Source organism: Paramormyrops kingsleyae, chromosome 6 (assembly GCF_048594095.1).
Source record: "Paramormyrops kingsleyae isolate MSU_618 chromosome 6, PKINGS_0.4, whole genome shotgun sequence".
In the NCBI taxonomy this organism is placed as follows: Eukaryota; Metazoa; Chordata; class Actinopteri; order Osteoglossiformes; family Mormyridae; genus Paramormyrops; species Paramormyrops kingsleyae.
Window position 1 is genome coordinate 32,745,738 of NC_132802.1, and position 12,806 is coordinate 32,758,543.

The 12,806-nt window shown below is 43.5% G+C and overlaps 1 protein-coding gene across 1 annotated transcript; it reads right to left on the bottom strand.

Annotated features, from left to right (window-relative positions):
- Positions 1–1,776: 1,776 nt before the first annotated feature.
- nsfl1c (NSFL1 (p97) cofactor (p47)) lies at positions 1,777–10,193 on the bottom strand. Its single transcript, XM_072713087.1, has 10 exons — positions 10,128–10,193; positions 9,745–9,882; positions 8,691–8,788; positions 8,412–8,486; positions 6,187–6,352; positions 5,846–5,941; positions 3,912–4,021; positions 3,575–3,712; positions 3,036–3,212; positions 1,777–2,593 (listed from the first exon to the last, which is right to left on the bottom strand). The coding sequence occupies exons 1-10, from the start codon at positions 10,176–10,178 to the stop codon at positions 2,431–2,433; spliced, it is 1,212 nt and encodes a 403-aa protein (XP_072569188.1). The 5' UTR covers positions 10,179–10,193; the 3' UTR covers positions 1,777–2,430.
- Between the last annotated feature and the right edge of the window lie 2,613 nt (positions 10,194–12,806).

The window sequence follows — 12,806 nt, forward strand, 5'->3', positions numbered from 1 at the left end:
TACATGGAGTACCTTACATTTGTTTATGTTAAATTTCATCTGCCAGGTGTCAGCCCAGTCACTAATTAAATTAAGATCCCGCTGTAGCTGCTGAGCCGCTAGTTCAGTATCTGCTACACCACCCACCTTGGTGTCATCTGCAAATTTCACCAGTTTACTGTATATATTGATATAGACACCAATATATACAGTAAACTGGTGAAATTTGCAGATGACACCAAGGTGGGTGGTGTAGCAGATACTGAACTAGCGGCTCAGCAGCTACAGTGGGATCTTAATTTAATTTATTGACTTGTATATTTTATATTATGTATTAAGTTAGGATAATCTTAATATGTCAAGGTCATCACATTATATAGGTGACCAAGGAACTGCATGTTAAATATGATTATTTATGAAATCCGTCCTTAAGCATCACACTTTTGTCATTCAGCACAACAGTTTCATGTTATACCACAATGCCACCTATTCTGCTGAATGGCAGTAGCTTTGTTGTCCTATATTTTACAACACTGCAATTCACTTTTACTATATCACATATTCATATTTAGTGATATTTGAAACCATTTTATGTTTTATTTTTAAGTTTTTCAAAGCATGTTGTCTAATAAGGAGAGGGCTGAATGGAACAGACAAAAGATCCAGTTGCTAGGCAGGAAAGACTTGCTAGAATAAGAGAAATGTGTTGTTTTCGTGATTTCATGCTGCTGTCAGCAAAAGAATAGGATAAATTGATAATACAATAGTTGGTTGGGTAACACTTCACATTAAATTGCACAATTACACTGTACGGTTTTATTGCACTGCACTTAAGGTATAAGTGATGGATTGTATTATTGCAATCATACAACATTATATAGTTCAACTATGTTGCACAGTAAAACCCATGTTCTCTATGTGTGTTGCATAAGAGTCATTTCTCTCTCTCTCTCTCTCTCTTTCTGTCATATGGAAGTTCAGCCAGTTTGTTCATTTCAAATATCTTGGCAGGCTTTTTTTTAAGTTTTTAATTGATAATATATATTTTCTGTGCTTTGTGATTTGTGTTATTCTGGGTATTTCACATAAAAATACAAAACTTTGTATTGTTGACTCAGAGACTAAAGCAAATTTCAAAGGATTAAGTGAAAGATATTTATAGATTTTTGAATTTTTTCTAGTGTAAGGCAGAAAAACTTTAAAATCTTCTACAGATTTTCAGATGTACCTGTGACATCAAATATGTTGCACTTAAAATAATGACATTTTTATGCGTAGTTATATTTCTGCCAGTCTCAGTATGGATAATGTTTTTCTGAAAAAGTGGGCATAATTTTTTTGGAAAAAACATTAACATGAATGACATTTTACTAAGGTATATTCATATGGGCCTGGAGCCTGTCCCAGGTCACATACGGGACAAAGCAGGGTCCATCCAAGGCGGAATGTCAGTCCATTGCAGGACACACACAAACTCATACACTACAGGCAAAATAGAGGCTATTCACCTAAACTGGAGTACCCAAAAGAAAGCAGCACAACATACAAACTACGTACAAAGAGCGACGGCGGAATTTAAACCCACAAAACTGGGCGAGACAACAGTGCTCCCAACTTTGCATGTTAGCAAGGCACGAGCGTCATAAAACGTTGAGAAATACAGTGACAGTTTGAACATTAGATGGCAAACAGCCTTGTGCACTGCAGCACACGTATGATTTTGAAAGAACGCTAAAACATGAGTCACGCAACCAACTTCAGCACACAGAAGAGTGAAAGAATTCAAAACTCAGAACATCAGACAAAGTCAGGTTTTAATCGGTTTCCAGTTCATACACAACCTCAAATAGTAACACAGTGAGTAGGATTACAGATCCAAGGTTATAGATGCACTTATGTAAATCTTCTTCAATGTAAACTGTGTTACTATACACTAACATTTCAAGGTGCTGTGTGGGCATTTTTAGGAGGGAAACACTCTATTCATCCATCATGTGGAATTTTTTCAGCCCACACCTGAGGACAGACAATTCTTCTAAAAGGTTAATTTGATCGCATGTTTGCAGCAGATTTAAGAAGATAAACCTCCACTTCCTGTGGAGTGGGGGTTCGTCTGCAATTGGTCTGTGCTGGACATCGCACTTCAGTGACAGTAGTAGTGTGTGGGGAGGGCAGCATATTATCAGTCAAAGAACAGCAAAAACTATGGAAAACTGCAGAATAAGCCTTGAAGTCAGGGCGTTATTTTCCTAAAAATGATTTTATTCCCTTATTACTGCAGAGCAGTCTGTTAAATCAAACCCAGCTTCCTTCCTCATACTCCCCCTCACCACTGAAGGCCAGTAACGGACAGCACTGCCGCTCCCTGATGTGGAGGTCAGACACTTCCGGAGGGAAAATATGTCACTAAACAAAAACTATAAAAGCTCCAGTCCTTGCGTGGTGCCGGGGTCACTTCAACCTCTGTACGATGACAGCGTTCAGCAGGTTGGCCTCTCGCAGCGTTTGGCTTTCGTCCATGAGCTCCTTGTTGGGGAAGGTAGTCATGAGAACAAACTCCCGGGCTGCCATGGCTGGACGCGCCCCCACCACAAACTGGCGCACGTCAGACACCCTGGGAGCAGCAAGGGACAGGTGCAGTATGGATGGGGGTGGGAGAGTGACATATAGGGAGAAAGAGGGGTAGGGAGGGAGAGTGAGAGGGAGAAAGAGAAAGGGAAAAAGAGATGGAGAGATGGAAGGAGATATGGGATAAAGAGGGAGAGAGAGATGCATGGCAAACTGGATTAATATGATCCATTTCCTGTTTTGGGAGGTAGCCAATGTAATAAAGCATAAGGATTCATGTTATTTGTTATTTTAATATTTCGGGCCAAAATCTTTTTTAAATGCAACCTTCTTATAAAGAACACCTTTTGCTCACACAAGCTCTGAGCAAACTGAGGTCACAGCACCCAGCCGGGGGGGGGGGGGCATTTGAGGTGATCAAACCAGCAGCAGAAGGCAAGACAAGCATGCAGGCGGGCAGGAGGGAGGGCTGGCTGGGCAGAGCTCACCTGTGTGTGTGATTGAACTTCTGCACCAGCCGGCCTCCATCAGCCAGCCGGATCTGAATGCTGGTCACTGGCTGAGCAGAGTCGAGGGCCACGGAGGCGCTGGCCTCGGCCTCCGTAACCTCCTGGTCCCGCTGCCCGCCCATCGCTGCAGGGGCTGACACCAGCTCAGGGGTTGCACTGGGCCCAAGGAAAGGGAGGAAACCAATGTGAGACTCATTACACCGCCTGTCTGCCATTTCTGGTTCTTTGGAATGATTTTTTCCAAGTCTGTTAGCATGTTTACTTGCACTTTATTACTATTGCTCTACAAGATGCGTTATGTCATACATTTCAGCACATTCGCGGGTCCTTGAGCAAAGTCCTTAACCCCCAGCTCCAGTACCAATTATTATAATTATTATTATTATTATTAGAATGACAGAACAACACTGTCCTCTGCAACTGTTGGGTTACTGAGAATTACTTTCCTTAAAATACATATTAAAAGGAAAGCTTTTGAGTTCATAAACACAAATCACAGTACAAAATTGCTCACTCACCTGCCCAGTTTCTGGCCTTCACCTGCAAAGGCCTTGAAGGCTACCTTGGGCTTGGAGAAGTCCTCATCTCTGTGGTCCTCCATATCCAAGTTGACCTGGCCACCTCTGGACCGCTGCCTCAGCTCAAGAGGAATCTCCCTAAAAGCAGGAAGTAAAACATGTTCGCCATCTAGTGGTCTATCGGAGCAACTGCATGTTGCCAGTGGTCAGTCCTGGACAGCACCATGTGTCCTCAAGGCTGGTCAGAGAGCTACACACTTGCCACTAGGCCTATGAAAGTAAAGAGTAAAGAAAAGGGAAAAAAACACTGTGGCCCTCTCCAGAGCTACAGCCTTACCCCCTGCGAATGGACTCCAGAAAGAGAGCGTTGCTGGGATCAGAGTAGTTCCTGAGGTCCCCGTCATCCAGGCTGAACCCAGTTTTCCACAGCTTCAGCACCACATGCACCTGCATCCAGACACAGATCCACATTACATTACCTTCCCTAACAGTGACCTCCAAGAGAAAACATCCATCTAGCCTCCAAGCGCTTATCCTGGTCAGAGCCGTAGGGGGACATGGAGCCTATGCCAGGCAGCGCGGGGCTATGTTACACACTGGAAGAAGTCAAATCCAAACCCTTCTATGCTGTTGATGCGAGGCAAACGTGCTGCCCACTGAGCATCTGTGCCACCTATATATGAAAACAGTACCTAGTGCTTTAACTGTAATCCTGAAAAACTCCCTGAAACATTTCAAAGGAATATTTCAAACTCAAAATTAAGGAAGTTAAGAAACAAACTTCCCCTATTACATCTAAAGGGCATGCACAATGTGAATTTCTTAAAAACAGACACCCATCCATCCATCATTTGTAACTGCATGTCCTATGCAGGATCGCAAGGGGTCTGGAGCCTATCCCAACCCATCACAGGGCACACTCACACACCATTCACTCACACATGCACACCTATGGGAAATCCGGCAACTCAAATTTATCTTAGCATGTTTTTCAACTGTGCTGGGAAACCAGAGGACCCAGAGGGAACCCCAACACAACACGGGAAGATCATGGAAACTCCACACACAAGGAGCCAAGGCAGAGACTCAAACCCTGGTTCTAGAGGTATGAGGCAGCAGTGGGATCCACTGCACCATGTCGCCCCTCAAAATAGAAACATCTGACAAAAGACTTGTGTTTACACAGGTTTTAGGTTCTGCAAGAACAGAAAACAAACCTGGAAGGAACTACAACTAAGAGTCCGTGAGGAAGCAAAGGCACAATGTCGCAGTGGACCTGCGTTCATAGTGGGGTACTGCAGGGTTCCATTTTAGGACCACTATTGTTCCAATTTACATTGATATTGACACCAATACATACAGTAAACTGGTTAAATTTGCAGACGACACCAAGGTGGGTGGTGTAGCAGATACTGATCTAGCAGCACAGAGGCTACAACGGGATCTTGATTTAATTAGTGACTGGGCTGATACCTGGCAGATGAAATCTAACATAGATAAATGTAAGGGAATCCATACAGGGAGCAGAAATATAAAGTACAGATATTTTATGGGCTCCACTGAAATAAAGGTAGCTGATTATGAGAAAGACCTCGGTGTGTATGTTGATGCTTCCATGTCCCACTCTCACCAGTGTGGGGAAGCCATAAAAAGGCCAATAGGATGTTGGGTTACATCTCTAGGTATGTAGAGTTTAAGTCAAGGGAGGTGATGCTACAATTATACAATTCCTTGGTAAGACCCCACCTAGAATATTGTGTGTAGGTTTGGTCACCATACCTTAAGGAGGACATTGCTGCCTTGGAAAGGGTGCAACGTAGGGCTACAAGAATGATTCCTGGTCTTAGAGGAATGTCTTATGAGGAGATGTTAGCTGAGCTGAATCTGTTTAGCCTCGAGCAAAGGAGACTAAGGGGGGACATGATCCAGGTATATAAGATTCTAACAGGTCTGGATGCCATTCAGCCAAATGGCTATTTCAATATTAGTTTAAATACTAGAACTCGTGGCCATAAGCGGAAATTAGCGGGAGAACATTTTAAAATGAATGTGAGAAAGCACTTCTTTACACAGCGTGTAGTCAGAGTATGGAATAGTCTTCCTGCTAGTGTAGCGGAAGCTAAAACCATGGGTTCCTTTAAATCAGAGCTAGATAAGATTTTAACAACTCTGAGCTATTAGTTAAGTTCTCCCCAAACGAGTTTGTTGGGCCGAATGGTCTCCTCTCGTTTGTAAATTTCTTATGTTCTTATGTAAAGGAAAAAGTCTCACGTCCTGTGTGCTGTCAGAGGGCCGTCTCTCTCCAGCCACATAAGCAGACTGCTCCTCAGGCGCTGTCCCCAGCCGATAGCCACCCCCAACAAAGGCCTGTATGCCAGTCAGCCAGAGGAGCACAAGAAAAAGCGATCATGGTGAAAATGCTGACCTACTCCTCCAGGGTCCACACAGTCAGAACATGGCACTCAATATCCCGTCTGAGGGCATGTGAGCCCAATGGTCTGACATCACTGTAATACAGACTTAACAAGGAGCCTACTGAGATCAACAGCAAACGGGTGTTTAAAATCAATTAAGCCAGTCCATAAAGTTAGTACAGTAAATGGCCCTCGAACCTGTGCCCTGCTGGACTCCCCGGGGCCCCGGCCAGGGCGGTCCACCGGCACAGCACCATGCTCCTTGGCTCCCTTAAACAGCTCCTCCACCACCTCATTGGGGCTCCGCTTCCTGGGGGGACCCACAATCTGCTGGCCGCTGCGCTCCGAGCCTCCTGCATAGAACCTTAAGGCAGATAGTGACAGAGCTCAGACTCCAAAGGTGTTCCTCAGACAACAGAATTACTGTATCTCAGGGGTTCTCAAACTATGGGATTTACTGATTGACCATAAGAAATCTAATTAACAATATATCAGTATATACGGTGTGGTGGGTCTTTCCACGCACCCGTTAACCAACACTTCTCTTCCTGTCAACAAGCCTGTGAACGCGTCAATGATTGGTCAATTTGTCATTGTCATGTTGAAACCTCATCGTATTGGATACTTTCTATCCAATCAGAGTGGTCTGTTTCAAGTCCTCATTTTAATTCAATGTGTGTAAACAGTCAGAATAGCTAGTGTTTAATAGTCGTCCAAATGTAAATATAAAGAAATATAAAATTTATTTCAGCTGGTTTCATTGTAACATCTTCAATGTGTTCTGTGTGGAGAGGTACTAAGTAAAGAGTTTTAAAATGAGCAAAATTAGATCAACAACTTCAAAACAAGGCACCCTCAGCTTAAGGACAAGGCAAGAGGTTTTCCGTTTAAAAGAGGAGAACTTCAAGAGACAATGCTTTGATGGTGGAAGTTCGGGGTTAAGTTAGTGTCAAGGGTATATTAACTGTGTATGTTTGTGTGTCTTACTGATAATGTCAATAGCAGTTAAACATACAGTTGGAGAGTTCAGCTATTAGTAGGGGTGGGATGGAACGTGAAGAAACTTACACAATGATAATATTATTTGATGCTGTCAAAGTTTTGTCTTGAATTAAATAGTATTTTCATTGTTATGTCAGATGTTCCACTGTATCTGTTTTGTTTTCTGAAAGATGAAGTAGGGGGTTGTAAAGGGGAGCATTAATTGTATTCAAGAGCAATACAAATTATAAAATTAAATCCAATTTTTAAAAAGAAAATACTTTACTGAAGAATAAATATTGTTTGTATACTTCAAATTTTGGTTCTTTGTGTTTATCTTTTTATACCAATAATATGTAACGGTTATGTAATGGTATTTTGGATTTTGGTCATAGACAGATGACCCCTTTTAGGAACCTCTGCTGTATCCAGTCAAAACATTTGTCAAAGAATATCAGCTATAATAACCCTAATAAGGGGCCATGAGAGTGTGTGTATTTTTGCAATTATTACATTGTGGGGACCAGATTTCTCTACAATGTGATAAAAACGAGTAACTTTTTAACTTGTGGGGATATTCTTTTTTCCGGTCCCCACAAGGATAACATCAATATTTTAATGCAATCAAAAAACTGAAAATGCCGAAAGTCTAGTAATTTGTTTGGTTACTTATGGGTAAGATTAGGGCTGGGTAGGGGTTAAGGTCGTCAGAGCTGGAATTAGGGTTATGCCCATAAAAAATGAATGGAGAGTCTCCATAAAGATATGAATACATGGACTCTGCACAGTGAGCAAGAAAAATGTAGACTAAGAAGCCATTTAGGGGGCAGCAAGCGAGATGAGCATTGAAAATGTAGAGTCATTACAGGAACAGAACAGTTCTGAAGTAAGCTGATGCCACTGTTCCACTTTTCTGTTTCTGTGTTTTTTTTTTCAATGAAAACAAAATGGAAATCCACAATGGGATGCTTTAAATTGTGTGTGTGTGTGTAGTAGCACAGTCAATCATGTGGCCAATTTTATCTGATTTTCCTCCCTTGCCAGTAGAGCCAAACTCTCCCAGTGTGCAGAAGGTGGGCAGGAATGAATAGAGCTCATAGAGAGACAACCACTTATGTGGAGTCTGCCGTTTTGTCCTCTAGCTGAAATTAACAACACAATTCTCCTTCCACCATGATGTTTTATAGCAATTTCCTGTTAATTAGTACTTTACTAGTTAAATGTGTGCATTACTACTCACCACTGTCACTTATCTTTCTGTCCTAAAAGCACAACGTTGGATTGGATAGGTTTATAATTTATGTCAGCCATATATTAAACATATTTATAAAATTGCGAAAAGCATTGTTAGCTTAAGGTATACAGAGACCAAGCTGAAGAATTGGAAACACAGTCGAGGTCAGAGAGAGACAAACGCTAGTATTGATTTTGTTGTGGCTCACCTCTGTCCTTCCTCTTCATCACTCTCCTCTTCCTCGGTGTGCATCAGATCTCTGAAGGAGGTTACTCTGTGTTCACTGACAAGGGGTGAGGGGTGTGATGAAACTTACCAGCAACAAAAATTGCTAAAGTATAACGCTATTACAATAATCTGCAAACATAATAACCAAACCACTGTACATGCAGTTAGCAGAAGTTGTTTGTATTTTGTACTACAATTTGAACTGATGAACATACAAATCCTTATTTTAAAGAAAAAACAGTGTAAGCAGAGGGTGAACCTTGGTCCTGCAGAGCGAGAAACAGATCCCCCATCTGGCTGCGGTAAGGTTACAATGTCATCCTCAGCACCATCCTCATAAAAACTGCCCAAAGCGAGCTAAAAGGGGGACAGAGATGCAATCAGCACCCTAAAGTCCTCGGACGTGCTGTTAAGATTATCAGATTGTGAGATAAAATTGGCGAAATTAGCAGTAATATGCTAGGGAAAATAAAAGCATCTTCATGTGGTAAACAAACCGCCGTACACAGCACAGAAAAATTAAAGACAGACGCACAACAGTCTTAAATGGCAGCGGTTCACAATATAAGAATCCAAAATTATCATCATCATCATCATCAGCATTATTGTCATTACTATTATTGAAATTTATCAATCGTATATACAACGACTTTTGAGTCTATTTAAAGAACTAAAACAGCGCTAAGAAGGAGCATACTTAAATGTGAAATACCTTCCCGACTCTGATCGTATAAAGTTTTCAGAAACTGTAATGGAAAACATGAGTGACTGTCCTTAAAACTGTATCCATGCCTTGCTTGCCCTTGTCATTTTCCGTTGCTGCCATTTTTCACTGTCGGTAAACTTAATCATTTGAATAACTGGCTACTCGAACTACTGTTGCTACACAAGAATAAACACACCTCTTATTTATCTAGTCCTTGTAGTTAGTTTCATATTTTTTGTTGACTAATACATATATTAAACGCGTTAAACGGCATGCTTGGCTTATTGTCAGTTTCGTTTCCCGCATAACTAGTGACGATTAAAATAGTTACCTATTTTTAATCGGTATACCTGTGACTTGCACTTTAGTCATCAGTGACACAAAGGTAAACTACAATCGTTAATGTTTATAAAAATAAAACAAGTAGAATATCTATAACGTTTAACCGAAGATATCAAACACTCCAGTGCTGCAACAATGACAGGTAACATTAGCGAGTTACAAAGCAAAATAAAGCAGGATACAGTAAATCGTATTTTCCTGGCATCCAAACAACGTCTTCGTGCATTCAGTGTCCTACTGTTCTCTCGCACATTAAATGCCGTACCTGCAAATCCCAGCCTGCAGACTCTAAAAAGAAGCGGGCCCTCTCTTCATCTACATCAGTCACCGCAACAAATTCCCTCACAGCTTCCTCTTGGTCCGCCATCTTGGAAATGGTTATCGCAAAAACGGTCCGCCGCTCCTAAAGGGAAACGACGATTCGCTTCTTAGTTCCGCTTCAGTCATTTTGTCATTCGATCATTGTAAGTCTAATCAGACTTTATGTACACGCTTAAACTAATTTGAATCTTAATTATAGGATAAAACACTTTACATCAAAAACAACATAGTAATGTTCTTCATTACTACTGTTGGAGCACGGCGTCTCCACCGGGTCCGTGGATGAGAAGAGATTCACAGCTGACACGGGGAGAAGTTGCAAATCACCGGTTTATTGTCTGACAGATTGCAATCCGGGAGCGGCCGTCTGACATACATTCAGCATGTACAGGAGGAGGCTCTGCCATATGTATCAGCTGTATCCCTTTTAAAGCCCTTTGGGCATCTCCCCCCCCTTTCTCAGTACCTTCCGTCTACGTGACAACCACATGTGTGATTCTAGCCGGTTCGTACAGTAGTTGTCCTTCTGGAAGGCTAAAAGATAAGTAGGGGCCGCTGATATTCTCTGTCGCCCCCCCTATCTGTTCCGATTAGGTAGCCTTGCCTTGCCGGCGCGCCAGTCAGTTCTTGTTTTGATTAGTTACAGCCTTATAGAATCATTCCCTTTATTTTATTAATTATTCCCTCAATTCCCCCTTTTGATCTCCGCAAGGAGATCACCCTGATTATGCTGATTAGTAATATTTTCCCTTATTTATGAAATTTTGCATTCCCCCTTTTGATCTCCGCAAGGAGATCACCCTATTGGCGGGGGAGTTGTAGTTCAAAGCTGTCCAAATGACCTTTGCCCCTCTCCGGCCCGACAGGCAGGAGAGGCATCATCTGCGCATAGGTGCCATCCCGCTTCTCTATCACGGTAGTGATGAAACAAACTGACAGTGCGCGCAGGCAGGGAATACAACAACACCCGCAAGTAACTAAAATCGCAGCAAAAATAGCAAAGGATAATAAAAGCGAGCCCATTAAGCCTTTCCACTGTCCGAACGCTGAGGTCAGCCAAGCATCCCAAATGTTATTGATCCCGGAGTGTGCATGCATTGTTTTGGAGAGGGTCCGGAGACCCTCGAGTGCCCTGGTCACTGAGCCGTCTGGTGCTGTGTTGTTGGGAATGTAAGTACAGCATACTTCCCCAAACATAGCGCACACTCCCCCCTTTAGGACTCCAAAGAGTTCCACACACAATCCTGTCCATCCAGCCTAGGAAGGAGGGCAAAAACCCTGAGCTTCAGGGAAATTCCACTCCCAGCCCGCCACAGGCGCGCCCCCCCTTCGGGGTCCATGGCTGGCATGGCTCACAAACCACTAATCATTAACACTTTAAGCATTTTAAGCATCACACATAACACACTTGTTTCCCCCAACATTCCCCTCTTTATCTTGATCTTCATCCTGGTCCTAGTGTTGTCTGGCAGTGGATGAGGTGCTTTTGTTCTTTCTGGTCGTTGGAGCAGGGGTGGACTACCCTGCTCTGGTTGCTCAGGTCAGGGGATTATTCTGCCCCTTCTGTTGAGACCTGAGTTGCGTCTAGTTCAGCCGAACTGACGCTCTAGGTTCCTTCCCTCAGGGCCTCCTGGATCTCTGCTGTGGTTCTCCCTGGGTCCTCTGCAGCCGCGCACTGGCTCCAGTGAAACCACGTGTCGCCTTTGCCTTTCAGACGAACCGCGTGTGACGTCCTCTCCGTAACCTGGAAGGGGCCCGTCCACCTGGGCTCTGACCACTTCCGTTTGATGACTTTCAGGAGGACCCACTCCGCCGTGTGTGGTTTGGCTGGCTGGTTCTCTGGTCTCGCCTCCTGGATCTGTTTAGAGAAATCTGCAACGAGACCTTGCAAACAATCATAATATGCTCTAGGATTTTGCTCCCCCTCCTCGTCGGGGGTCCAGATTAACCCTTTCTGGGGTCCTAGGAACTGCCTGCCTGTCTGGAGCTCAAAGGGGGTGAACCCGGTCCCCCTGTTTATGGAACACCTCACTGACATCGTTGCCAGTGGTAAAGCGTCAACCCAATTCATTTTGGTCTGCGCGCAGATTTTTGCCAATTTTTGTTTTATGGTATGGTTCATTCGCTCCACTTTTCCCTGGGACTGCGGATGATACACAATTCCAAACGCATGTCTCAATCCCAACGCTTTCTCTAGGGTCAGTCTGTAATTCGGGTGAACTTCCTCCTCTACCGTGATCATCTGTTTGGACACCACATACCCTGTGACCCTCTTTGCTTCCTCATCTGCAGCCTGATTTCCTTTCGCTACCATTGTTCCTAACCCTTCATGTCCCTTGCACTTGACCACTGCCACTTTTTTGGGAAGCATCAAGGGCTTTGCTAATTCCCTCATTTCTGCTTCGTGTTTTATTGGCTTGTTTCCCGCGGTCAAGAATCCTGCCCTCAGCCATTGGCTGAGTTCCACATGCACTGCGCCTACAGCATATGCTGAGTCTGAGTCTATGGTAACTTCTTTCCCTTCTGCTAATTTCAGGGCCTCGATAACCGCTATCACCTCGGCTCTCTGGGCTGACTGGGCTCCCCCCAGTCTGTCTGCCTTCAAGGTTACATAATCCTGGCCTTGTCTGGCCACCACTGCATACCCTGCCTGCAAACCTCCTGTGTCTGTTCTTCTCTTGCCTTCTTGCTTTCCCCTCTTCCTGCTTGAAAATAACTTTGTATATTTGAGTTAGACACCCCATGTACAACTTCAACTCATAAACTTTGTTTTTTTTTCTTTTCTTTTCATAGCACTCCCCCCTTGCGCAATGGTCAAGACCATGCGCATGCATTATTAAGGTGTCAACCATCAGAGTCCTTAGCATCCCCTTTGTGTCCACACAGAGGCCTCATAAGGGCCCCTCCCGTGGCTGAACTCACCCCCCAAGCATGCAGCCTGTTCTTATCAGTATTGCAGCTTAGCTTTGTGCACCTCAAGCCCCCCTTTCGCTAAGACCTTCAGCA